The 27,508-nt window shown below is 39.6% G+C and overlaps 2 protein-coding genes across 3 annotated transcripts; one reads left to right on the top strand and one right to left on the bottom strand.

Annotated features, from left to right (window-relative positions):
• Window positions 1–22,583, bottom strand: LOC103510640. The gene is made up of 17 exons (XM_026824635.1): window positions 22,490–22,583; window positions 22,254–22,406; window positions 20,013–20,190; window positions 19,316–19,515; window positions 18,739–18,941; window positions 18,258–18,340; window positions 17,906–18,198; window positions 14,747–14,929; window positions 14,170–14,372; window positions 13,606–13,900; window positions 12,302–12,465; window positions 11,813–12,001; window positions 10,476–10,667; window positions 9,542–9,774; window positions 8,993–9,202; window positions 8,444–8,576; window positions 1–420 (listed from the first exon to the last, which is right to left on the bottom strand). The coding sequence occupies exons 1-17, from the start codon at window positions 22,581–22,583 to the stop codon at window positions 1–3; spliced, it is 3,426 nt and encodes a 1,141-aa protein (XP_026680436.1).
• On the top strand, window positions 20,593–27,369 carry LOC103510628 (dnaJ protein homolog 1). 2 transcript variants are annotated; one of them, XR_003391900.1, is made up of 4 exons: window positions 20,593–20,798; window positions 24,986–25,827; window positions 26,226–26,559; window positions 26,714–27,358. XR_003391900.1 is itself a non-coding variant. In XM_008475307.2 (4 exons), exons 2-4 carry the CDS (start codon window positions 25,000–25,002, stop codon window positions 26,597–26,599), a joined length of 1,059 nt encoding a protein of 352 aa, XP_008473529.1. In that variant the 5' UTR covers window positions 20,593–20,798; window positions 24,986–24,999; the 3' UTR covers window positions 26,600–27,369. The 2 variants fall into 2 exon arrangements, 1 of the variants encoding a protein (XP_008473529.1); XM_008475307.2 differs by having other exon boundaries at window positions 26,226–26,432; window positions 26,576–27,369.
• Window positions 27,370–27,508: the final 139 nt, after the last annotated feature.

The following is a 27,508-nucleotide window of genomic DNA, read 5'->3' as shown; positions in this document are numbered from 1 at the left end:
CTATAGTTTTTTCTTGCTTCTATCACGGGGCGCGCTTCCTTCTCGCTTTACATTCGATTTCGAACCAGGACCAGCTAACTTCAATTTGGCATCAGCAACGGGACTAGCTGGCTTCAATTTGGTATCAGAAAGACCAGCTAATTTTACTTTGGTATGAGATGATGGACTGGTTTTCGTAGCAGCGGGACTAGCTATCTTCCCTTTAGTACCAGCGGGACTAGCTATCTTCCCTTTGGTATCCGAGGTTGGTGTCCGCACAGACTTGGGTCTCTCCGAGGTTGGAGTGACTGGGGTGAGGTTGGTATTGGTACCCTTCTGGTGGCGGGTTGGGTGGATAACAGGTAGAGAGGTGGATAGTTTGCCCAGGTCCATGAGGTTGATCGCTAGATGAGGAGCACACTGGTCTACCAGCTTGGACATCTGGAATAGATAGACACTCAGTCAGGTGGTAGGTAGGTTGAATATATGAATGGCGAAGAGGCAGAAAAGACCAAGTCGGAAAAAAGAGTTTTAAGATAAATGGAGGCAAAGTTCCAAAGGAAATAGTGGTTTTGTTTTTGTTCTCATTTCAATACAACACTAATGTGAAGTCAGCAACCAATTAAAAAAATAATAAATACCTAAATACCTACCTGTGAATATAAATACCTGTGAAGAAGCAACCAATTAAAAAATAATAAATACCTAAATAGATCTTTTCTTGATCTTTCCGAAGATATAGGTACAATATGTACCTACTAAAAAAAGTCGATTTCTGGACTTGGTCCGCTCTGCCTCCTAACGTCCTAACCCATTTATTTATGTACCCTACTTATGTTCATTCTCGAAACCAGCTTTCCCCTGTCCTCTTTTCTTTACCTCTCTTAGGTGACTGACGTAACTTTCTCCTCTTGGTCATAATTTGATATTTCTGTCCCTTGACAGTTGACCCGGAAATAAAAGCATGTTGGTCTGTGCTTTACCTCTTCCAAGTTAATATTCTGAGTGGCTCTCCTAGTATGTATCCTGAGGGAGTTCATGGGAAATGGACGAAAATTCTGTTCTGTACCTACTTTGAACCAATGACCTCTGATCTAAAAGACCTCTGTCAGCACCACGGAGTTCTTGGTTTGGAAGCCGAGGCATTGTACTCCCCATCATACCTTCCTCGAATGAGTCCGACCCCTCCAGACGCGACTCGCTGTGAATCAAAACCAATAATCAACTGCTTTTTAGTCCGTCCTTCCTTTGTTAAATTACAATAGTATTAAATTAATAATAAAAGGTATAGGGACGGACTATTGCATTCGCTTCGGTGTCGTCTGTCTGTCTGACCCCATAGAAGGACTTACCAAACCTGGTCGACCTATATATCAAATTAAAGGTCTTTTTACCAAGAACGCGAGAGTGGTTGTGCAAATTTTGTCCAGAAAACCGTAAAGCCAAAAAATTAAAAAAACTGGTTTTGGGGGATTTTTTTCACATTTTCTCACACTATAATAAGCTCTGATCTTGAAATTTGTCGCGACAACTCAAAGCGAGAAAGTTTTAGATAACACTTCAGTCGATAATTTAAGACCGGTTGTAGCGTCACCTATGTTAAGCTAAGCCGAGCAAGGCCAATAAATGGATGGGTGCCCAAAATTTTCGAAGTCTGGCAGGGCCGTATTTATTAGGGCTCCACCTCGAACTTCATTTTTCTCCTTTACTGTATGCTAGACTTCGGAAATATTAAGCATACCTCATCTTTAAATCATAAAAATAAATAAATTGTACACAGACCTCTGTACAGTAAAGAAGTACCTACCTACCTCTTACGAGTCTTACGTAGGTACCTACCTATAGCAAGCAAATCTTGAATGTGATTTGTGAACGACTGTATATTCTTTGACTTGGATAAGGTATTATGAATAATTTATACCTATTGTACTTTACCTTACCTACAGTAAAGTCAATATGCAATATGAGTACAATGGTACATACCTACTATACCTAGTAGCATCAGTGGTGAACAGTAGGTAATACCTCGCTAATAGGGAGTGGAGATTTTTTTCAGATTTTGGTAAATATCAAAAGTTACATGATATTCTAATTGGTTCGTTGGAAAATGTAAGTTTTCTTATTAAAAAAGAAAGAAAAAACCATTTTTATACCTAAAGTCCTAAACCAAAAATAGTCACCATCAGCCTACTTGCAATATTTATTTGGCGTATTGCATACTGCATACTTACGAAATTCCTAGGCGTTCACATAAATTTGGAGATTTCAAAATCCATGATTTGTATGAATGCCTAGAAATTATTTGAGTATGCAATATGTCACAATCAAAATACTATACTAATTCCTGCATTTCCTGCACTATTTGTAGCTAGTTGCATTAAATGCAATGTTTGATACTTTCCTGGCCATATGAGTCCTGTAGTATGTAGGTAATGTAGTAATGTCCCTGGAGATTTCATAGCAATAATTTTCCAACTCATATTTCACTCCTAACATAGTAACTAGATACCGTGTTGTTCAATATAGGTCACATGTAGAATACAGGGTGGGATATGAGATATGAGTCATAAGATTTATAGAAATATAGATAGGGAGATTTTAAAATTCTCAAAGATTCTCTCTCTCTCCCTCTCTCTCTCTCAAAAGATTGTCACTTCATGAGTTCAAGTATTGTAGATATGAGTATAACCATTAACACCAATACCTACCTGTATCTGGGATGCAAATTTGTTTTTATAGGATGTTTGAAAAATTCTCTTTCAATCAGTTTCTCCAATGACGTTCACCTATATCGTCTATGAATGAAGTTGGCATTGTCTCATTATTCTTACACACCCTGTATGTACTTATCTCTCTTTTTCTCTTCTTTCTCTCTCATTTCTGAGAGCCACTTATCTTGCAATATTTACTACTTGGTACTTACTTGCTGCTTTACATATTTCCCATCAGTTACTCACTACACTACAGGTGCTGCTCTAACTTCACTCCTGCATTCTTAATTGACTTTTTATTTATTGCATATTTTTTTTTTTGGCTCCTTTTACCTCCCCCCCCCTTTTTTATTTTTTTTTTTTTTTTTTTTTTTTTTTTTTTTTTTTTTTTTTTTTTTTTTTTTTTTTTTGACAATGGGAATAATTTAAATTGGTATTGTAAATACGAGAAAGTTTTGTTATTGTGCTATCACTATCACATTGTCGATTCTGATTGTTGTTTTTCGAATCCGGCCCGGAGAGCCATAACTTCACCTCATAAATAGAATGATAGCTTTCACTGTAGTATTGTGGTCCTTCGGGCCGAATATGGACAAAAAAGGCCTCAGTTTCGTTACGCAATTTTCCTTCTTCTGAGGCTCGTTTCCCCTCTTTTGGCGTAATAGCGTCTATATATACTAAACCATAGGAAATCCGAGATGGTCCCCCGCGCCAAGCCATCGGAATCGGTTGCTCTTCCGCAAAAAATAATAATAATAATACAACATTTATTTGCGATTTGATATGTGAGTTCGCTAGCTTGAGGACCACAAACCCAGAGCCCCAGGTTCGACCCCCAGTCTATACTTACTGGCCTGGTTCCTGTATGAGAGGTACATTGAGTATGGTATCACAGGGCCGGTCTATACTTACTGGCCAGGTTCCTGTATGAGAGGTACATTGAGTATGGTATCGCAGGTCATTTTTTTCTTTTTTTTTTTTTTTTTTTCGACGTTGAAATACGAGAAAGTTTTTCATTGTGCTACCTATCACATTGTCGATTCTGATTGTTGTTTTTCGAATCCGGCCCGGAGGGCCATAACTTCACCTCATAAATAGAATGATAGCTTTCACTTTAGTATTGTGGTCCTTCGGGCCGAATATGGACAAAAAAGGCCTCGTTACGCAATTTTCCTTCTTCTGAGGCTCGTTTCCCCTCTTTTGGCGTAATAGCGTCTGTATACTAAACCATAGGAAATCCAATAGCGTCTGTATACCCCAACCGGTTGGTGAAACTGAACTTGAGCTGAACTGTTTGCATACAGTAGTGATCCTCAATGTCCCACACTCTCAGCTCCTGTTAGAAACAAAAGTACATATTAAGGACGAGGAGGCTATTCCAGTCATATTCCATAAAGAAATTATTACCCAACATTTCGCAACTCCGGAATCGCGACCGACCATGTAAAGATATAAGATAGGCATGTTGATCGCAAACATCCGAAACCAGATAAGCACCTAAAGCAAAAGTTATGAAGTGGTATTACAGAGAAAATCTCATGGACATTTGAGGAACTACAACAACATTGGGATTTGCTGGTGCATTTTAGGGGTATTTTATTTAGGTACCGGCCTGGTTCCTGTATGAGAGGTACATTGAGTATGGTATCACAGGGCCGGTCTATACTTACTGGCCAGGTTCCTGTATGAGAGGTACAATGAGTATGGTATCACAGGGCCGGTCTATACTTACTGGCCTGGTTCCTGTATGAGAGGTACATTGAGTATGGTATCACAGGGCCGGTCTATACTTACTGGCCAGGTTCCTGTATGAGAGGTACATTGAGTAATACTAGCTATCTTCCCTTTGGTATCCGAGGTTGGTGTCCGCACAGACTTGGGTCTCTCCGAGGTTGGAGTGACTGGGGTGAGGTTGGTATTGGTGCTCTCACTCTTCTCTCTCTCTCTCTCTCTCTCTCTCTCTCTCTCTCTCTCTCTCTCTCTCTCTCTCTCTCTTTACATTAGAACCCCCTCTTTTTCCTCCTCCTCCTCCTCTTCTTTCTCCTCCTCCTCCTTTTCCTCTTTCTCCTCTTCTTTCTCCTCCTCCTCCTCCTTTTCTTCTTTCTCCTCTTCTTTCTCCTCCTCCTGCTCCTCCTTTTCCTCTTTCTCCTCCTCCTTTTCCTCTTTCTCCTCCTCCTCCTTTTCCTCTTTCTCCTCTTCTTTCTCCTCCTCCTTTTCCTCTTTCTCCTCCTCCTCCTTTTCCTCCTCCTTCTTTTCTTCTTCCTCTTTCTTCTTTTACTTCTCCTCCTCCTAACTTTAGACCCTGATGGCATCCAAAGTTATTTCACTTCACAGTAGGAGCTGATGGCTTAAAAGCTGAAAGCTTCAAACAGAAAATAAACAAACACCATGTTGTCAGCCTCGAAAAAAAAATAAAATGACGTCTGAAAAATATTCAAACAAAAAGAGTTTGAGCTTTCCGCATCCCAACCAGCCCCAGTCTGATACGATCTTTTAGGAAAGGCCATTTTTTTTTCTTTTTTTACATACGAGTAGATGGTAGATAATTTTCTTCTCCTTTTTCTCATAGTTTTTACTTTCCTTATTTCTATCTTAAGGCTACACTCGTGTTCTACATTAGAGGAGTTTTCTGTTTTTCCACTTTTCTCACTCGATGTGTGTTTTTTCCTCAAGACTGGTAGGAATGTAGGTATGTACCTATACCTAAGATAAATTCGTACATTTTTCTGTACCTAAATACATACCCATACATAATATAATTTCCCACATCGGAATTCCCTTGAGTTCTCTTATTTACCAAACCCTCCACTATGTTTTCATTACAACCAAGATGTTTGTTTTGCGTAGGTATATATTGGTTCTTACAGCAGTCTTCACATATCTACCAAGGTATGTATGTATTTTCATAAAGTTTAATTGTTGATTTAGAGAGATGGACAGAGAGAGAGAGAGAGAGAGAGAGAGAGAGAGAGAGAAGAAAAGAGAGAGATTTAAAGTTCAAGTGTTGATTTAGAGAGCTGAGAAACAAAGAGAGAGAGAGATTTAAAGTTCAAGTGTTGATTTAGAGAGCTGAAGAAGAAACAAGGAAGAGAGAGAAAGAAAGAAAGAAAGAGAGAGAGAGATATCTTCCTACGTGCCTTCATTTAAGTTTATAATTAGGTACCTGTTTAAGTTTATAAGTTTATATGGTGTTGATTTAGATTCAAAGAGTAGAGAGAGACAGAGAGAAGAATTATTATTAGAAAGAACACTCCTTCCTTATTAACCTCACACAAAATAATATCTTGTGATTCAAACTCTAGGTATGTCTGTTTTTAACTGTTTAACTTTAGGTTGTGAACTATGTACTGTTAAGTTGTAAAGTCATATCAGATTTTTCTGAATCCCTTTTTCGCTGGGATTTCAGCCTTTCAGTTATCCTTACAAGGTTGAGTGCACCCTAAAATAACCAACAACACGTGTGATGTCCCAAACAGTCACCCATCCAGAACCCGTCATCCCGCCAGTGCTGATAGAAACAAGAATATAGTTTCAAGACCTGCATAAATAGATAGCAGTATAGGTATACGAATACATACATATTAGGTATTATTGCAAGCTAAAAGCAAAACATTACCGTGGACATGAATAACTACTTTGTTCCATTATTATTATTATTCATTAACTAAAAAAAAAAAATGCATTTCCCCATAATTTCACAATAGAACTCATTTACGTAGGTACATACATCGCGAAGCGCACCCCCTGCACAACCCCGCGAAGCCCCCGGGAGCGCGCAGCGCGACCGTAAACAAGGGAGCGCGAAGCGCGACCCCATTCACAAACCCGCGAATCCCCGGGAGCGCGCAGCGCGACCGTATACGCAACTCCGCGTAGCGAACACGCAAAGCCGCCGGGGGAAAAGCATTTTTTGCATCATTTCGAAATAAATCAAAATTATAAAAAATAAAAAAAGTAGAAAGTTATTTCTCTGTTGAAAATTAAAGGCATTTAAATATTTAACATTTAAATTTAAATTGCACTCAACAGAAAGGTCTCTGGAAGGGCAGAGAGCAAATATTTTGTATTACGGGTTGGAATGTGTAAAAGGCTAAAAGGTGCGGAAAAAAGGGTTGTGTAAATGGTTTACTGTGATGACAAAATTATTATTTATTACTCCTGATACAGGGTGTGTCAAAACTAGTGTAGATCACTGTAGATTTCAAAACACGGTACAGGTAGTACCTACTGTTCTGGTGACCTTATACCTACCTGTGAATTATATTTGAGTGTATGTAAATATAGTAGTGAATGTAAATCATTTTGATATGAGTAATAAAAAATACTGTAGGTTACTTGTAGCGAGGTCCATTGTGCATAATAATGTACTGTTGTTTGAATTCTCAGGATTGGTAGTAAACCAGCCCACCATCAGTAGACACTAAAAAAACCCCCCATCAGCAAAAAGTTATGAGTGATGTGATTATATCTGCCGCAATCAACCCAACCATTTTGCCGGCCATTCCGGTTTACTGAATTTTGATCAATAAAACACGGTACAGGTAGTACCTACTGTTCTGGTGACCTTATACCTACCTGTGAATTATATTTGAGTGTATGTAAATATAGTAGTGAAAGGAAATCAGTTTGATATGAGTAATAAAAAATACTGTAGGTTACTTGTAGCGAGGTCCATTATGCATAATAATGTACTGTTGTTTGAATTCTCAGGATTGGTAGTAAACCAGCCCACCATCAGTAGACACCAAAAAAACCCCCATCAGCAAAAAGTTATGAGTGATGTGATTATATCTGCCACAATCAACCCAACCATTTTGCCGGCCATTCCGGTTTACTGAATTTTGATCAATGTAAAGTCACTGATGTCTACAATGTAGATTCTACTTTGACACTGTAGACTTGCAATATTGCAAACATTGTGGAGCCAGGAATGTCACTCGTCACTCACTGGCACAGATTTATTTGGTTTTAAATTTGGCACTAATGTAAATGCAGCTCAGTACCTACTTGGAGTACCAGAATTCTGAATTTATTGTGAAGTGATTTGCAGAAATGACCAAGAACCAAAATGACCAAGAACCTTGGTCATTTTGTTTTGATTCCATCAAGTTTCAATCACCACTCTCCACATGATTGTTATAATAATGAGACCACAAACATGTCCTATACTTGTATGTATACTTAAATATCTGATAGATATAAGTCAGGATAGACTAAGTAAAGTGCTTTGTATAAGTTTGACAGGTTCTAGTGTTTATAGCTTAAGGTGTGGAAGTAGGGTCTCCAGATCAAATTTTTAAAAAGTAGGACATTTGGTTCCAAAAACCCCAAACCACGCAGATTTCTTATTATTAAAGAAATACGAGTAGGGTGTCGATGATTACAACAGGTGTCGGCCATTGGGGGTTTTACCCTACATAAATACCTGTGAACATAAATACCTGTGAAGAAGCAACCAATTAAAAAAATAATAAATACCTAAATAGATCTTTCTTTTCATGATCTTTCCGAAGATATAGGTACAATATGTACCTACTAAAAAAAGTCGATTTTTGGACTTGGTCCGCTCTGCCTGTTAACCCATTTATTTACGTACCCTACTTATGTTCATTCTCGAAACCAGCTTTCCCCTGTCCTCTTTTCTTTACCTTTCTAAGATGACTGACGTAACTTTCTCCTCTTGGTCATAGTTTGATATTTCTGTCCCTTGACGGTTGACCCGGAAATAAAAACATGGTGGGTCTGTGCTTTACCTCTTCCAAGTTAATATTCTGAGTGGCTCTCCTAGTATGTATCCTGAGGGAGTTCATGGGAAAAGTAAGCCGAGGCATTGTACTCCCCATCATACCTTCCTCGAATGAGTCCGACCCCTCCAGACGCGACTCGCTGTGAATCAAAACCAATAATCAGCTGCTTTTTAGTCCGTCCTTCCTTTATTAAATTACAATAGTAATAAATTAATAATAAAAGGTATAGGGACGGACTATTGCATTCGCTTCGGTGTCGTCTGTCTGTCCGTCTGACCCCATAGAAGGACTTATCCAAACCTAGTCGACCTACATATATATCAAATTAAAGGTTTTTTTACCAGGAACACGAGAGTGGTTGTGCAAATTTTGTCCAGAAAACCATAAAGCCAAAAAATTAAAAAAACTGGTTTTTGGGGATTTTTTTCACATTTTCTCACACTATAATAAGCTCTGATCTTGAAATTTGTCGCGACGACCTATGAACTCAAAGCGAGAAAGTTTTAGAATGAGAGGTACATTGAGTATGGTATCACAGGGCCGGTCTATACTTACTGGCCAGGTTCCTGTATGAGAGGTACATTGAGTATGGTATCATATTTGTTCCACAGGGCCGGCACATGGACAGGTTTATCATAGGGGGGAGGGGGGGCCGGGTCTCTAATGGACCGAGGGGACACCTCTGTAATATCACGCCTGTTCAGTTTGACCATGGCCATCTGGTTTTTGCAAGCGATGAGGATGTGAGATCGATTCCATTCCTCACTGGAAAATGAGAAATTCATCACAAGGATATATTCATCCTATTTTTCTTCACATCAGAAATGTATTGGATTCTGTCAAACTAATGACGAAACTCAAACGTCTTCGCCCCGGACGATGACGAAACTCAAACGTCTTCGCCCCGGACGATGACGAAACTCAAACGTCTTCGCCCCGGACGAAAATTGAGCCCGCGATAGAGAGAGAGAGATATTTTACAGAGGGAGATATAACTACAGAGAGAGAGAGAGAGAGGTCTTATCTTCCCAAAATTGAAGAGAAAAGGACAGGATAGGAGAAAGCCAGCCGTTCCAAGAACGAAACTTATCTGGGTTCACTTACTTGTTCTCGTATTTCTCTCGTAGTGAGGTATATTCACTGAGTATTCTCTCGTTCTGTACGGTGGATGCAGTGGAGGATGGACTCTTAGGTTGTCTAAGATCAGGAGGTACTGCCTGGAGAGGACCTGGGTAGATGCATTGCTTCCCGAACTCACCCAACCGGTTGGTGAAACTGAACTTGAGCTGAACTGTTTGCATACAGTAGTGATCCTCAATGTCCCACACTCTCAGCTCCTGTTAGACACAAAAGTACATATTAAGGAGTAAGGACGAGGAGGCTATTCCAGTAATATTCCATAAAGAAATTATCACCCAACATTTCGCAACTCCGGAATCGCAACCGACCATGTAAAGATATAAGATAGGCATGTTGATCGCAAACATCCGAAACCAGATAAGCAACTAAAGCAAAAGTTATGAAGTGGTATTACAGAGAAAATCTCATGGAGATTTGAGGAACTACAACAACATTGGGATTTGCTGGTGCATATCTATAACCTATTTAATCTAAATTGTTTAGTTTTCAAGGTATTAAGGTACAATGGTTTGTTCTTTTTGTTTGTGAGAGTTAACGTTCTATTGTTGGTTTTTAATTTTAAGCTTTTAAGAGCAAACAGCTTTTGGTTCTGTTGACATCATCTCTTTTGAATACAAATTAGTTATGTATTAAATAAACTCTGTCTTCTCCGTTTTAATTACAAAAAGAAGAAACCCCTATTTGTAAAATTAGCAAAAAAGTTGCACTCGTTTTTTCGATTGCAAATATTTCAACGGGTTACATTCTGGTGTTCTCTTGTTGACCCAGCACCTAAATGGGAAGTATTGTGTCTCTTATTCTCGCCCATTTAATGAGAGGCATACTACGGGGATGGGCATGCTACAACACAGACCACATGTGTCTCTAAAGGTGAGAGGAAGAAGATTTTCCAACCTACCCCATCCAATGCTACACTGAGTACAATATTCCGAGACTTGAGTATCCTCACATCCTCCACCGCATACTTGTGTCCGAACAATGACGTCATGGGACATTTAGTGACCACAGGATTCCATAGGCGGACGATAGCATCAGCAGATCCTGTCACTAGGACCTGGAGATCTCGGTCCATATGAAAACACCGCACTCCCTGAACATGGAGATAAGGGATTTTTTTTAAAGGGGTTTGATAGAGGGAACTATAACTGCTAAGGTCTGCCACATAAAATAAATCGTAAAAAAAGTTCCGAAAGATACAAATTAGTTATGTATTAAATAAACTCTGTCTTCTCCGTTTTAATTACAAAAAGAAGAAACCCCTATTTGTAAAATTAGCAAAAAATTTGCACTCGTTTTTTCGATTGCAAATATTTCAACGGGTTACATTCTGGTGTTCCCGTGTTGACCCAGCACCTAAATGGGAAGTATTGTGTCTCTTATTCTCGCCCATCTAATGAGAGGCATACTACGGGGATGGGCATACTACGACACAGACCATGAGAGGAAGAAGATTTTCCAACCTACCCCATCCAATGCTACACTGAGTACAATATTCCGAGACTTGAGTATCCTCACATCCTCCACCGCATACTTGTGTCCGAACAATGACGTCATGGGACATTTAGTGACCACAGGATTCCATAGGCGGACGATAGCATCAGCAGATCCTGTCACTAGGACTTGGAGATCTCGGTCCATATGGAAACACCGCACTCCCTGAACATGGAGATAAGGGATTTTTTTTAAAGGGGTTTAATAGAGGGAACTATAACTGCTAAGGTCTGCCACATAAAATAAATCGTAAAAAAAGTTCCGAAAGCAAAGAGAGAAGGTATGTATGAAGAGAGAAGGAAGACAGGATAGAAGAAAGCCAGTCGTTCAGAGAACGAACCTTATCTCTTTAATATAAAATCCGTCCCGGGAGGGAATCGAACCCGCAACCTAGTGCTTACAAGGCAGACGCACTACTTGGAGGGCTGGCTGAGATGAGGGATAGAATAAAATGCGAGTAGCAGACCTGTGGGTATTCTGGATTTTACTGAAGAGGGGACCCAAGAATCCATACCTAATACAGTAAGAGTCCCATTTTATTGGTAAGCCCTATATGTGAGAAATGGTTTGAACCCGGTGTTGGAGGTCTTCCGATCTCCAACGATGTCCAGCATTCAACACAGGAGGACCAAAAAAAGGCCTGAAGAGGAGGTCGAGTCCCCGGCCCTACCTCTAAATACGCCATATGGCCGTCGCGTCGCGAGAAACAAAACTGTATTTATTGAAACTCTGCTTGTCACTTACCCGTGGTATATTGAAGACATACGGACCTCTACATTGATCCAGTCTTCTACTGACCAGGGAACTGGTAGCATCTCTACTGCAGGATAGTAGAGATGTAGTGGCTGAGAAGTACATCAGATGTCCTACCTCTGATTCATGGACCTTCTCATCTACCTTGATAGTGACGAACTCAGCTTGCTCTGATAATTCCTGAAAAGATAGGTGGATCTTTAACTACAGGTCTGCAAGCTCCTCCAAAATGTCCAAAACGTGATTTATCTACTTGGAGATTTAATATTTATGAAAGAATCCATAGCCCGTTGTTTCTTATCCGGCCCGAAGGAGCAATTTTTAATGGTGGACTTTGTACTAAAAAAAAAAAAAAATGCATTTCCAATAAAAAATAACTTCTCAACAAAAGTTGACAAACAATCCACTCACCTTCCAGAAGTACAGATTGGAACTGACAGAGTTAACTTCTCAACGAAAGTTGAAAAACAATTCACTCACCTTCCAGAAGTACAGATTGGAACTGACAGAGTTCTGTCGTGCAAACAAGGACCAGGTAGGATGTTTGAAGTTCATGATGGTAATATCTCCATGATCATCTCCTATGAATAACTTGGATGGAGATCCTACACAATACTTGAGCACCTCCGGACAGTCTGGAAATCCTGCAGATAGAAATGGACTTTATGGTGACTGGAAATCGTGATCTCCTCAGGTGATAAATCGTCGATTCATCACTTTCTCCCGTAGGTATCATTGAAAAGTGGTCAGCACAAGAAGAGGTTGTACATATCGACTAGAACTCCAGCCGATGAAATAACGTGTATTTCCCTTTCAATATGTGAGATGGTGGCGTGGTAAAGCTTGTATTAAACGATTGGAAATCCAATATGGTATCTTCTCTAACCTGACATGTCTAGGTTTGGGAGTTGGAGATCAGTTCTGAGCGAAAGGAAAATACACTTCTTCTTAATTTAGAGAAAGAGGGAGGCTCTTTCTCTAGGACCAGAGAGAGTAGAAAGACCAATAAGTCCAAACGCATGCTTTCCAAAAGGAGCCAGTAGAATCTTCTCAGAATCAAGCTATAAAAAGACTACAAAGAGTTCATTGGTGTGAGTTTGAATTAATTATTCAGACAATTAATAATTTAAACGGGGAGAAACTTTCCCCATAATCTGGCTTATGAAAAGTAAGCATTAATCTAATTACACTGTACACAATCTAATTACAATAATTATACAGAGTGGGGGAAGGTTTTGCAGATAGGGTAGGGATGTGTTGGTGTAGCGGTAGATGAGTATGAAATAATTATTTATCTAGGGGACTGAGGGGATTGGGAGAGAGGAGAGATTAAGTTTCGCATGTCCATTATTTGTCCAGCATGAAATATTTACACGCGATCATTATAATAACATTGTGGAGAGGATAATTGGACCTATGTAGATATTTGGAAATTCCGACAGCTTTCCTATTCGAACCTATTGGGGACATCTTGTTTTGTGTAGGACTGTGTATACCTACACATTATTAATGAATAGGTAAACACACACGAGTATGATTGACATTTGAATGTAATAAGCTTAACCCAAAAGATGGGTTAAGCTTATATGAATCTACATGAGTGACCATTGAATGTACCTACCTAGAGTTTTATTCATTGATAGGTCAAACGTTTTTTGCAGAGCAGGCCCAGGGAAATCAGGGCGGATGGCTTAGGAAAAAAATGGCAACCCTCATTACTTTAGGTAGTAGATACCTAATAGATAATAGATAGAAAGTAAAAATAAAAATAGGAAGAGATTTACCTGAGACAAGAAAGGTGGGTGCATGATCAATACCCGACACATCATAGAAGTGTAGACTCCTGTTGGAAGCGGCCACACATAGATACAACGCATCAGGTAGGTACACCGCATCCGTTACCCAAGACGTGGCCTTCTTACTTTCTTCCTGGCCTCCACCTACACCCAGAGGTATCTGATAGGTGAGCAGGAGGTTCAAACGGCCATCATACACACCGGCGTGGCCAAACTTGGAGATCATGGTGTAGCAGAATGTGGAGGTGGCCTCCATCTGAACCACTTTCACTATCACCTCCCTCTGGAAAATGAAATCGGCGAGAAGGAGATTTTCAGAAGCTGCTGTGTCGCCAGTCACCCATTCCGTGAGCAAACTTTATCTCTTCAATGCCCGTTCCCATGTCTTTCTGTGTCGTGTGTAGTGGGAACACTCTCATTTAAATTACATTGCATAACAAGGACAGCCCTTTAACATAAAGTTCGCCCCAGACGCGGGAATTTAACCAGCGACCTAGCGCTTACAAGGCAATCGCGCTACCTTCCACACTAACTAGACTGGGTAGTACTTACCTTACAGAACGTCATGGTGTGTATTTGAACCTGATCCTCAGGGACAGGTTTCCATTCAGTCTCCTCTACATTCTGTCTGGCCATTCTCTCCATGATACAGTCCAATACCTGCTCCCACCAAATCACGTGACGGTACTCTGCCACATTGTCTGCACTCAGATGATCAAACAGCTCCTCTGCAGAATGAGTGTACGCAGGACTTCCTGAGGGAAAATGAGATAACAAGGACTTCATAGGGATATAACGGACTCGTAAAGTCTGGGAACACGACCTCCTTGGTGTAATTTCCCGAAGTGAAAGAAAAGATCAGTGTTTAGGTGGAAGAGGACCTTCCAGGAAAACCTTGCAACTTAAAAAAAGTCGCGATATTAGTGTAGAAGAAAAAAAAATACAAGTCGTCGAGTGAATCTCTTAAAATATTATAGATATGTACTGACGGTTCACCCTCTTGAAATTGTAGACATTACGAAACACTCTTTATGAGATATGTTGGATCGTGTTATATGTGTATGAAAACGAATCTAATATAGTTACTAGGTAACCGCTACTTCCAGAGTGCTTGAAGATAGAGTCTCACCTATCACTTTCGTAATGGACTCGACAAACTCTTGTTTGGTCAGGGGTAGTCCACAGTACAGTGGCTGGTTAGCGAACGTGGTTGACAATGTGGAGGTTGGCTCTTCGATTCCAAACTGTTTTCTCAGTTCCCACAAGTCATCCGAATCCAATCTGTCCAATAGATCAACCTCCAAACTGGTATCTGCCAGGGTTCCGAAACTGGAAAATATCAAACCGAAAGCGTTACTCGGTTACTCCTACTTCCAGTCTCTATGTATGTACCTATTATTTGTATGTAAGGAGGTAGTTTTACTCCAACTAAACCAGGGTTGTCCAACCTTAGGGCACCCGAGGGCCGCAAGAGACCAAGGTAGAGAGTTGGCGGGCCACAAAAACTCAACTCACGGGGGGGGGGGGGGGGTGGCCTGGTGTAATGTAATTATAATATAATTTTATTTTATTATGAAAACTTACCACATGATGACATTAGTGCGATTTATAAATTTGAAAATTTTCATGCATTAATTATTTTATTTAGTATATATATTTACTGTTATTTCTCATTTTCAAACCCGCGGGCCGCGGGTTGGACAAGCCTGAACTAAACTTATATAAAGTCTCTAATTAAGTCTCTATTTGTACCTATGTAGGTAAGGAGGAAGTATTCCCGCCAAACACGTTCAGACGGTCTGACAGACCTTATTTATGTATGTGAGACCGCGGTTTGTCAGGCGGCCTGAGCGTGAATAGCTGGTTGGTTGGCCCTTTACTATTACTATGTACCTACTTCGTATGCTCACTTATCTAACTATTTATTTACATGTTGCCTAGCAACCGAAGCAATAGCAACGCTATCCCCCGATGTGACGTTACCTAAACTAAACAAAGGCTAAAGTTCTTCATGCTAGTTATGTTTACTCGAATAATATGTGTATTCAACTGGCAACAATGTATCTACACCCTCGTCACCCTCCATTGAAATGGTTGAAATTTCAAACAAATATTATGTTACCTACCTAACCTACTAGAAAATAGAAAGTAAAAAAAAAAAAAAACAGATAGGTACCTCCTATAATGTATTTTTTGAGCTCTCATTTTTCCTTGGGTCTGCAACCAAAATGTTTTTAAGCATGCTTCAACTTGAAACACGAACCGCGAAAATTTTTAAATCCGCGCGTAAATCACAAATTTTGCACAATCCACTCAATTTAAACCTCCTTGATTTTTTTCCTCTTTGGAAGACACTTCACACGATGCGTGAACACCTCCCCACACGCTTCAGAAAAAGTGACGAAGCAACGAAGCTACTTTCTCGCGAGATATGTCTTCTAAAATATGGCTAAATTTTGTGATTTCTTCAATTTTATCTTCTCCTGTTATTTCTAATTAATTGCATTAAATTACGTTGAAAATTGTCATTTAAAGGTGATTTCTTCATATTTTTAATTTCGATGACATGGTGATATTGATAGATTGAAAAATCTTTTGAACGTGTAGAGTTCTCCTAATGTACTTCCTCTTTGGAATTTCCAGATGTTTCTATTTCTAATTAATTGCATTAAATTACGTTGAAAATTGTCATTTAAAGGTGATTTCTTCATATTTTTAATTTCGATGACATGGTGATAGATTGAAAAATCTTTTGAACGTGTAGAGTTCTCCTAATGTACTTCCTCTTTGGAATTTCCAGATGTTTCTAGAACTTTTTCGAAAATTTTCTTCGATTTCTGAAGTGATAGTGAAGTACCTACTACCTAATGAAGTTTGCTGGAATCTCATGTATTTTCTGGTTGAGAAAGAAAACTAATTATTAGGTAAGTACCTACGAAAAACGAAATTTTACTTCAAATTCTTCAAAAGTTGTGAGGTCTTGAGATTCTTGAGAAACAGAAAATAAAATTTATAAAAATTAAAATTACAAGTCAAAAATAAACAAAGAATTTACGGTGGGAAAGGGACGTTTTATGAAAACTAAAATCCCATCCCCCTACTGTTGTCATGGGATTTTTCTCGAAAAATCTCGTCCTCAACACGCTCCCCTGTGCTAGATCCTGTTTCTAGAACTTTTTCGAAAATTTTCTTCGATTTCTGAACTGAAGTGATAGTGAAGTACCTACTACCTAATGAAGTTTGCTGGAATCTCATGTATTTTCTGCAATCATGTATTTCCCTTTCAATATGTGAGATGGTGGCGTGGTAAAGCTTGTATTAAACGATTGGAAATCCAATATGGTATCTTCTCTAACCTGGCATGTCTAGGTTTGGGAGTTGGAGATCAGTTCTGAGCGAAAGGAAAATACACTTCTATTTAATTTAGAGAAAGAGAGAGGCTCTTTCTCTAGGACCAGAGAGAGTAGAAAGACCAATAAGTCCAACCGCATGCTTTCCCAAAGGAGGCAGTAGCATCTTCTCAGAATCAAGCTATAAAGACTACAAAGAGTTCACATTGGTGTGGGTTTGAGAATTAATTATTCAGACAATTAATAATTTAAAAAGGGGATAAACTTTTTTTAATCCTTCCCCATAATCTGGCTTATGAAAAGTAAGCATTAATCTAATTACACTGTACACAATCTAATTACAATAATTATACAGAGTGGGAGAAGGTTTTGCAGATAGGGTAGGGATGTGTTTCATGTGTTGGTGTAGCGGTAGTTGAGTATTAAATAATTATTTATCTAGGCTAGGGGACTGAGGGGATTGGGAGGTTGGGGAGATTAAGTTTCGCATGTCCATTATTTGTTCAGCATGAAATATTTACACGCGATCATTATAATAACATTGTGGGGAGGATAATTGACCCTTGATATTTGGAAATTCCGACAGCTTTCCTATTCGAACCTATTGGGGACATCTTGTTTTGCGTAGGACTGTGTATACCTACACATTATTAATGAATAGGTAAACACACACGAGTATGTAGCTTATGATTGACATTTGAATGTAATAAGCTTAACCCACAAAAGATGGGTTAAGCTTTTACGAATCTACATGAGTGACCATTGAATGTACCTACCTAGAGTTTCATTCATTGATAGGTCAAACGTTTTTTGCAGAGCAGGCCCAGGGAAATCAGGGCGGATGGCTTAGGAAAAAATGGCAACCCTCATTACTTTAGGTAGTGCATACCTAATAGATAATAGGTAGAAAGTCAAAATAAAAATAGGAAGAGATTTACCTGACACAAGAAAGGTGGGTGCATGATCAATACCCGACACATCATAGAAGTGTAGACTCCTGTTGGAAGCGGCCACACATAGATACAACGCATCAGGTAGGTACACCGCATCCGTTACCCAAGACGTGGCCTTCTTACTTTCTTCCTGGCCTCCACCTACACCCAGAGGTATCTGATAGGTGAGCAGGAGGTTCAAACGGCCATCATATACACCGGCGTGGCCAAACTTGGAGATCATGGTGTAGCAGAATGTGGAGGTGGCCTCCATCTGAACCACTTTCACTATCACCTCCCTCTGGAAAATGAAATCGGCGAGAAGGAGATTTTCAGAAGCTGCTGTGTCGCCAGTCACCCATTCCGTGAGCACTTGGAGATCATGGTGTAGCAGAATGTGGAGGTGGCCTCCATCTGAACCACTTTCACTATCACCTCCCTCTGGAAAATGAAATCGGCAAGGATCGAGATTTTCAGAAGCTGCTGTGTCGCCAGTCACCCATTCCGTGAGCAAACTTCAGAAGCTGCTGTGTCGTCGCCAGCAGAGAACACTGCATTTGCCTTACTTAAGTTACACACGATCGTTCTTCTTCACATTCCGATGAAAGTTAACATTTTTACTGGTTTTGTTGATGTTTCATGAATACGAATGTCCATCATGCCCGTTCCCATGTCTTTCTGTGTCGTGTGTAGTGGGAACACTCTCATTTAAATTACATTGCATAACAAGGACAGCCCTTTAACATGAAGTTCGCCACGGACGGGAATTAAACCAGCGACCTAGCGCTTACAAGGCAATCGCGCTACCTTCCACACTAACTAGACTGGGTAGTACTTACCTTACAGAACGTCATGGTGTGTATTTGAACCTGATCCTCAGGGACAGGTTTCCATTCAGTCTCCTCTACATTCTGTCTGGCCATTCTCTCCATGATACAGTCCAATACCTGCTCCCACCAAATCACGTGACGGTACTCTGCCACATTGTCTGCACTCAGATGATCAAACAGCTCCTCTGCAGAATGAGTGTACGCAGGACTTCCTGAGGGAAAATGAGATAACAAGGACTTCATAGGGATATAACGGACTCGTAAAGTCTGGGAACACGACCTCCTTGGTGTAATTTCCCGAAGTGAAAGAAAAGATCAGTGTTTAGGTGGAAGAGGACCTTCCAGGAAAACCTTGCAACTTAAAAAAAGTCGCGATATTAGTGTAGAAGAAAAAAAAATACAAGTCGTCGAGTGAATCTCTTAAAATATTATAGATATGTACTGACGGTTCACCCTCTTGAAATTGTAGACATTACGAAACACTCTTTATGAGATATGTTGGATCGTGTTATATGTGTATGAAAACGAATCTAATATAGTTACTAGGTAACCGCTACTTCCAGAGTGCTTGAAGATAGAGTCTCACCTATCACTTTCGTAATGGACTCGACAAACTCTTGTTTGGTCAGGGGTAGTCCACAGTACAGTGGCTGGTTAGCGAACGTGGTTGACAATGTGGAGGTTGGCTCTTCGATTCCAAACTGTTTTCTCAGCTCCCACAAGTCATCCGAATCCAATCTGTCCAATAGATCAACCTCCAAACTGGTATCTGCCAGGGTTCCGAAACTGGAAAATATCAAACCGAAAGCGTTACTCGGTTACTCCTACTTCCAGTCTCTATGTATGTACCTATTATTTGTATGTAAGGAGGTAGTTTTACTCCACCGAATCCAATCTGTCCAATAGATCAACCTCCAAACTGGTATCTGCCAGGGTTCCGAAACTGGAAAATATCAAACCGAAAGCGTTACTTATACGCGGTCAAACTTTCTTGACTTGGCGGGGCGGAGCGCTACCGCGCTCCTTAATATACTCCTACTTCCAGTCTATATGTATGTATGTAGCTATTATTTTTATGTAAGGAGGTAGTTTTACTCCAACTAAACTTATATAAAGTCTCTAATTAAGTATGTATTTGTACCTATGTAAGGAGGTAGTTACTTATTCCCGCCACACACGTTCAGACCGCCTGACAGACCTTATGTATGTGAGACCGCGGTTTGTCAGGCGGTCTGAGCGTTAATAGCTGGTTGGTTGGCCCTTTACTATTACTATGTACCTACCTACTTCGTATGCTCATTACAGGTTTCCATTCAGTCTCCTCTACATTCTGTCTGGCCATTCTCTCCATGATACAGTCCAATACCTGCTCCCACCAAATCACGTGACGATACTCTGCCACATTGTCAGCACTCAGATGATCAAACAGTTCCTCTGCAGAATGAGTGTAGGCGGGACTTCCTGGGGGGAATGGGATAACAAGGACTTCATAGGGATATAACGGACTCGTAAAGTCTGGGAACACGACCTCCTTGGTATAATTTCCCGAAGTGAAAGAAAAGATCAGTGTTTAGGTGGAAGAGGACCTTCCAGGAAAACCTTGCAACTTGAAAAGAAAAAAAAGTCGCCATATTAGTGTAGAAGAAAAAAAATACAAGTCGTCGAGTGAATCTCTTAAAATTATAGATATGTACTGACGGCCTGACGGTTCACCCTCTTGAAATTGTATAGGCATTACGAAACACTCTTTATGAGATACCTATTGTTGGATCGTGTTATTTATGTATGAAAACGAATCTAATATACCTAGTTACTAGGTAACCGCTACTTCCAGACTGCTTGAAGATAGAGTCTTTTCTGAAGTGATAGTGAAGTACCTACTACCTAATGAAGTTTGCTGGAATCTCATGTATTTTCTGCAATCAGTATCATTTATCATTTCGTTATCAATCTTTGCGATATCTTGTGAAACGCGACCAATTTCGTGAGTGATTACCGTTATTCAGTGCTTTTATTTTTCAGCAATTAACATTTGGATTGAATACAAGTTTCCTAGCAATATATTTGTGGTAAGTTCATTCAAAGTTGTATGGACTCTTAGCATGATAGGTATCTTCCCTTATCCAACAAGAAATTTTCAGAAACCACTGCGAGTGCGTATTTTAGTTCTAGTAATTTCCAGGTATCTTCATGATAAAAGGAAAAAGAATTCACATTTCTGCACTCTTCTAGTCATTCTTCTGCTTGATATTAAACTTTGATCAAATTAAAGTAAGTAGGATGATTCACTGGACACAAACACCATACCTAATACTTTTCTTACCTATTATGGTGTTTGTTTCTAGCCAATAATTTCATAGGTAAATTCATATTTTGTTTGGCAAATTTCTGTATAAAATCGGTTTCATTAAACTTTGAAAACGGGATACCATGTCAAGTACTAATTAATACTAAAATAAGAAGAAAATAAGTCTACTTGACTAAATAAAACGAATTTATTGATTTTTCTTTTTTTCTTTCATTGCATTTGCAATTTTTCAAGGTAACCCCTGTTTTTCCCCGCTTTGGTGAACTCTGATTGGTTAAGAATTTTCTAGACTTTACTAGGTCACTGGGACTTTTCTACACACATTACTCGGATCTTTGGGAGCATTCTGATGGATGCTTCCCCAAGCCTAGGTGAGACCTATAAAATGAGTAGCTTTGAAATAATTAAGTCAGTCTTGCGATGGTTCTTTGTGCGATTTAGACCTGTGATTGTTTCGAAAGCGATTTGTGTGCGTTTAGTCCCGTGATTTAGTGAGCGATTTTGTACTTGTTAAGTAATTGGACTTTTAGTAATTGGACATTGAACTTTGTAATTGTGTTTATTCAGTCATTTAGGCAATTAAAGTGTTACTTTTCTTTTCCGAAACAATTCTAACCTTTTTAGATATCCTTTTGCGAACCCCCAAACGCGCAACAATATGTACCACCCACCTCACGGAGGCTTCTACATTGAAGATTCGAAGGTATGTATGAAGAGAGAAGGAAGACAGGATAGAAGAAAGCCAGTCGTTCAGAGAACGAACCTTATCTCTTTAATATAAAATCCGCCCCGGGAGGGAATCGAACCCGCAACCTAGTGCTTACAAGGCAGACGCACTACTTGGAGGGCTGGCTGAGATGGGGGATAGAATAAAATGCGAGTATCAGACCCGTAGGTATTCTGGATTTTACTGAAGAGGGGACCCAAGAATCCATACCCAATACAGTAAGAGTCCCATTTTATTGGTGGGCCCTATATGTGAGAAATGGTTTGAACCCATGGTGGACACGATGGATGTCCCTTCGGTGTTGGAGGTCTTCTGGTCTCGAACGATGTCCAGCATTCAACACAGGACCAAAAACAGGCCTGAAGAGGAGGTCGAGTCCCCGGCCCTACCTCTAAATACGCCATACGGCCGTCGCGTCGCGAGAAACAAAACTGTATTTATTGAAACTCTGCTTGTCACTTACCCGAGGTATATTGAAGACATACGGACCTCTACACTGATCCAGTCTTCTACTGACCAGGGAACTGGTAGCATCTCTACTGCAGGATAGTAGAGATGTAGTGGCTGAGAAGTACATCAGATGTCCTACCTCTGATTCATGGACCTTCTCATCTACCTTGATAGTGACGAACTCAGCTTGCTCTGATAATTCCTGAAAAGATAGGTGGATCTTTGACTACAGGTCTGCAAGCTCCTCCAAAATGTCCAAAACGTGATTTATCTACTTGGAGATTTAATATATATGAAAGAATCCATAGCCCGTTGTTTCTTATCCGGCCCGAAGGAGCAATTTTTAATGGTGGAGATATGTTGGAACATGTTGACTCTTTTCCATCAATAAATTTGTTTATTTACTTAGTCAAGTGAATACTTATTCTCTTATTTTAGTATCGGTTTCATTAGAAATAAATAGCCAGCCTAGTTAGCTTAGTTAGTAGTGCGTCTGTGTTGTAAGTGCTAGGCTGTGGGTTCAATTTCCACCCTGGGTGGATTTTATCATGGTGGGATAATCTCTGTTCTTGGAATGGCTGGCTTTCTCCTAGCCTGTCTTCCTCTATTTGCTTTCGGGACGATAAGACCTTAGCAGTTACAGCTCCCTCTACCCAACCTCTTAAAAAAATAAATAAATAAAGGGCTTGTTCAGTGAATGAGACATTAAAATTCACCCACCAACATTGAAATAGAGGGCCTTATCACTTTTATACTAGTGATTCTGTAAAATTCAAATAAATCATGCAGAACTGACTCTGAAAAGGCCCCTAAAAAGCTTTTGAAAGCTGAATTGAGTCTGAAATATATCTAATTTAAAATCTCAAAATCCATATATCTATTTGTTTCTATTATTTGACATGAAAAAGGATATGAAGTCCGGAAACTTATCGCAAATCGCAAAAAATTAATTAATATTCACCCGCGAAAATTTTGTGCGTTTCAAAATTCGAAAATTTCAAACGAAGATTTCTCCTCTTAGGAAGCCTCAAATGAAATTTTAAGCATTACTATTGAAATCAGCGTGTTTCGAACTTCCTTTATCAGCGAAGAAAAAAAAAAAAGTGGTTGAGCCCCATTCTTGAATGATAATTAAATTCTTTCACTAGAAGTAGAAAATGAAAACTATTATTGACATAAGAAATTCACCTCGATGTTTTTACTCCTCACTGTGTGGTGTGTCGTATAGAGTGTTGATATTCCATTGAGGTCAAGGTCGGGTTAACATACAGGGTGGCCAACATCTCAATACATCGTTCAGTGCTTTTCTCTACTCCAATATTTTTCTATTGATTCACCCAGGTGTCGCCATCGATGTATCGTACGACTGTCAAATCGTTCGTTTTACGTTTTGATAAAGCAAATGGGTTTTCTTTCTTCGAAGGAAACTCGATTTAAAAGTTGTCACCCAGTTGATGTCCATCCTGTATGTTTTATATTTCATGCTAAATAATAATAATGATAATGAGTCTAAAAATGAACTTAGTACCGGCGCCCGGGTCATGGAAATTGACGAAGATTTCTAGTCGGGGGGCACTTGGTATATTTTGTGAAGGTACATTGCTCCGTCCATACGATAGGATAGGGTGAGAAATAAGAGCTAGGTTTTCAGCACAATGCATCCCCTTGATAATTAGTTTTCTATTTACATTACCTCCTTTTTTTTTTTTTTTTTTTTTTTTTTTTTAAGTAGTTCATAATGTTTTTATTCTGAGTTATTTCAAAACTTGCTTACTTAAGTAGGTAAGATTTAACATCATGTTTAACATGCATCATGCATAGAAAAGAAACTTTAGAAAAGAATGGTAGAGAAATGTTTTACTGAGGAAATATTGTGATAATTCCATGTTATTTTATCATAATGTGAGGAAGCACAAGAGATAACGTAATCTCCATCATTCAGATGAAGTTTTATGTCTCATTATATTGGCATTTACTTAAGAAACAACAGCACCTATCCATTTTTTTTTTTTTTTTTTTATTTTTTTTAATGACTCGTTTGAAATCTAGGTGAAATTGTCTACAGCTCTAGTTATTTTTAACCAGATAAAATTTTAATAAATCTAGAGTTCAATGAAAACAGTGAAGAAATTCCTGAAAGTACAAAACTTATGTAGTGCCCAAAAATTGAGTTTCATGTTCAGGCACTGTTACTTTTATGCACCAAACACCATCATCATAGGGCAAAAGACACATAAGAAATACTCTCTCTGAAAGTCTGAAAAGTTCAATGGTTGTCAGGCTGTATTGTTTGTTAAGCACTGATAAACAAAGTTGTTGAGGATTGTCATCTCATACTAAATAAGACAACACCATACATGGCTTTGTTCTGCTCATGAGATTTATCAAGTCTTGACATTGGAGTGGTTACTGCAGACTATTATATCCTTACTACTTTATTAAACTCTAAGTAGTTTGTTTTTCGGTTTCGTTTTGTTTGTCTTTACTTAGATGTTGTTTTCCCCCCTTTCTGAACCAAGGGGAAAAAGAGTACCAGGAGATTATGTATCATTGATCCATAAGGGTACTGAAAGAAGTTGGCCAGCAATCACTCACCTACTTCAGCGCTATCGAAAATTCCGAGACGGAATCTAGAAATTCACTAACTGAAAGTGTTCTGAGCACTTTCCTTAAACAACTATTACCTATTTACAAAACCTTGACTTTCGATAGACCCCGTCTTCCTGAGTGTTAACTTTGTTTTGTTTTGTGTTGTGTTTTATATGTTACAGGCCCAGTTAACATCATGGGTAAAAACTACTACGCTATCCTTGGTCTGAACAAGGGGGCTTCAGACGATGAAATCAAGAAAGCATACAGGAAACTCGCCCTCAAATATCATCCAGATAAAAACAAATCACGGGAAGCCGAGGAGAAATTCAAAGAAGTAGCGGAAGCATACGAGGTGTTGAGTGATAAGAAGAAGAGAGATCTGTATGATAGGTATGGAGAGGATGGTCTCAAGTCAGGAGGACCAGGGTTGCACACAGGTGGTACAGAAAACTTCACTTCGTTCCATGGTGACCCCCGTGCTACATTCGCTCAGTTCTTTGGTTCCAGTTCTCCATTCGGTGCATTCTTCGAGTTCCCAGGGAGTGGAGGTAGAGGAGGTCCTGGGTTCCAGTTTGGTATGGATGAAGATATGGATACGGATGATATCTTCTCGATGGGGGGACCACGTGCTGGGGGACCAGGGGGGGGTGCATTCCGGTCTCAGAGCTTCAACATCCACGGTAGTCCTAACAGAGCCAAGGATAAAGTACAGGACAATGCTATTGAACATGACCTGTATGTCACACTAGAAGATATTGTACGCGGCTGCACCAAGAAAATGAAAATCTCGCGGAAAGTACTCCAACCAGACGGCACGAGTAAGAAAGAAGACAAAGTATTAACGATCAATGTGAAACCTGGCTGGAAAGCAGGAACGAAGATCACGTTCCAGAAGGAAGGAGACCAAGGCAAGAATAAAATCCCCGCGGATATCGTGTTTATTATTCGGGATAAACCTCATCCATTGTTCAAGAGAGAAGGAAGTGATCTGAGATACACTGCCAAAGTCAGCTTGAGAGAGGTGAGTCACCCTACACTACCCACTACTCTCAGTATATTATAACTATAACCCTAGGCACTTGATTTTAATTTAACATTCAATCACTGGTCACATTCTTTGCATGATATTCTCCATTTATTCCTACATACTTATTGCATTGATCCAAACTTGATCCTACAATCCAAGGTCTACTAAGGGGGAAAATAAGGAAATATTTGTTCACTTCTTGTAAACAAAAATATATTGATGAATGAAGAAGTCCTCTATGAAGTTAAACTGTTAGCAACATGGGGATTCTGAACTTAGGGAATAGACCAAAGAGGAACTCCTTTATTTATTTCTATAACGCAGAGAAAGGATTTTAAGACTTCAGCACTCATCAGATTCAGACTAACCAACTTTCCCCCTGTATGTTTCAGGCACTCACCGGTTGTGTCCTCACCGTTCCCACTCTCACCGGTGAGAAGGTCAACCTGAACTTGAAGAACGAAATCATCAAGACAAACACAGTGAAGAAAATCCCCGGCCAGGGTCTACCGTTCCCTAAGGAACCGCAGAAGAAGGGTGATCTCCTGGTGTCATTTGATATCAAATTCCCCGACACCCTCAGTCAACAGACAAAAGACATTCTGTATGATCTGTTACCTTAAGAACAACGCTGCGCTGTGAGTTTTATATCTGTTTGTGTTGAGGACAACCCGGAATATATTTGGGAAGACGAGGAGGCGCAGAAAATGAAGGAGATAAGGATTGTCAACAGACAAAAGACATTCTGTATGATCTGTTACCTTAAGAACAACGCTGCGCTGTGAGTTTTATATCTGTTTGTGTTGAGGACAACGCCTGAGTGACCCGGAATATATTTGGGAAGACGAGGAGGCGCAGAAAATGAAGGAGATAAGGATTCACTGAACATCGTGTCGTGGCGTTTTAAACGTTGGCGATCATTTGGGAAGATTTGCTGTGAGTTTTGAACTATTTTTTACTTCCTTTTTTCGTTTGAGATGAAGAGTAAGGTCCAAGTTTTGGAGGATGATTAAACTAGTTTTAATTCAATCAACTGCTGGGTTTGAACTGGTAATCCTCGGCTTCAAGTGAAAGGCCTCGCATCCTAATCAGCAGTTGGACTGCACTTGTTCAGGAAAGCATCAAATTCGCCATGGACCTTTCAGTAGGACCATGGTAATTTGGTAATCTCCTGAAGAACCTCAGTTTGACGTTAGGTTAGATTTGGGAACGCGAGTAGTGAGATATGTTTGTCTGTATATAACTTCCTCTATGTTTAGATACTAGGAATACTAGGGGGTGTGTTAGGGACTAAGTTCGGGATTCATGCTAACCGGAATCTATTACTCGAAGCATTCCGCACTGAAAACAAGCTGCGGAGTGCTGCCTGGAATAGGTCCCCATAGTTCCTTGAAGCTACTTTGCACATAATGTTTTCCCTTAGGTACTTGACTATTTCTCTATGTACAAACTAGCTTGTTGGAACAGACCTATATGTCAATATGTCGTTAAGTATTTTAGATACTGAGTGCATAAACCATGCAGAATACTGGAAAATTTACCTTCTATACGTGCACATAATGTTTTCCCTTAGGTACTTGACTATTTCTCTATGTACAAACTAGCTTGTTGGAACAGACCTATATGTCAATATGTCGTTGTATTTTAGATACTGAGTGCATAAACCATGCAGAAT

This window comes from Diaphorina citri, unplaced genomic scaffold (genome assembly GCF_000475195.1).
Source record: "Diaphorina citri unplaced genomic scaffold, Diaci psyllid genome assembly version 1.1 scaffold625, whole genome shotgun sequence".
Classification (NCBI taxonomy): Eukaryota; Metazoa; Arthropoda; class Insecta; order Hemiptera; family Psyllidae; genus Diaphorina; species Diaphorina citri.
Note: the sequence above shows the minus strand (reverse complement) of the source record. Positions and strands in the feature narration are given on the sequence as shown.

Coding starts and splice junctions, on each gene's coding strand:
- LOC103510640 (XM_026824635.1), bottom strand. CDS start 22,583: ATGTTCCAACATATCTCCACCATTAAAAATTGCTCCTTCGGGCCGGAT. Junction 14,373..14,746: donor GTCCATTACGAAAGTGATAG/GTGAGACTCTAT, acceptor ATTTTCCCTCAG/GAAGTCCTGCGTACACTCAT. Junction 421..8,443: donor AGAATATTAACTTGGAAGAG/GTAAAGCACAGA, acceptor TATCTATTCCAG/ATGTCCAAGCTGGTAGACCA.
- LOC103510628 (XM_008475307.2), top strand. CDS start 25,000: ATGGGTAAAAACTACTACGCTATCCTTGGTCTGAACAAGGGGGCTTCA. Junction 25,828..26,225: donor CCAAAGTCAGCTTGAGAGAG/GTGAGTCACCCT, acceptor TGTATGTTTCAG/GCACTCACCGGTTGTGTCCT. Junction 26,433..26,575: donor TCAGTCAACAGACAAAAGAC/ATTCTGTATGAT, acceptor CAGACAAAAGAC/ATTCTGTATGATCTGTTACC.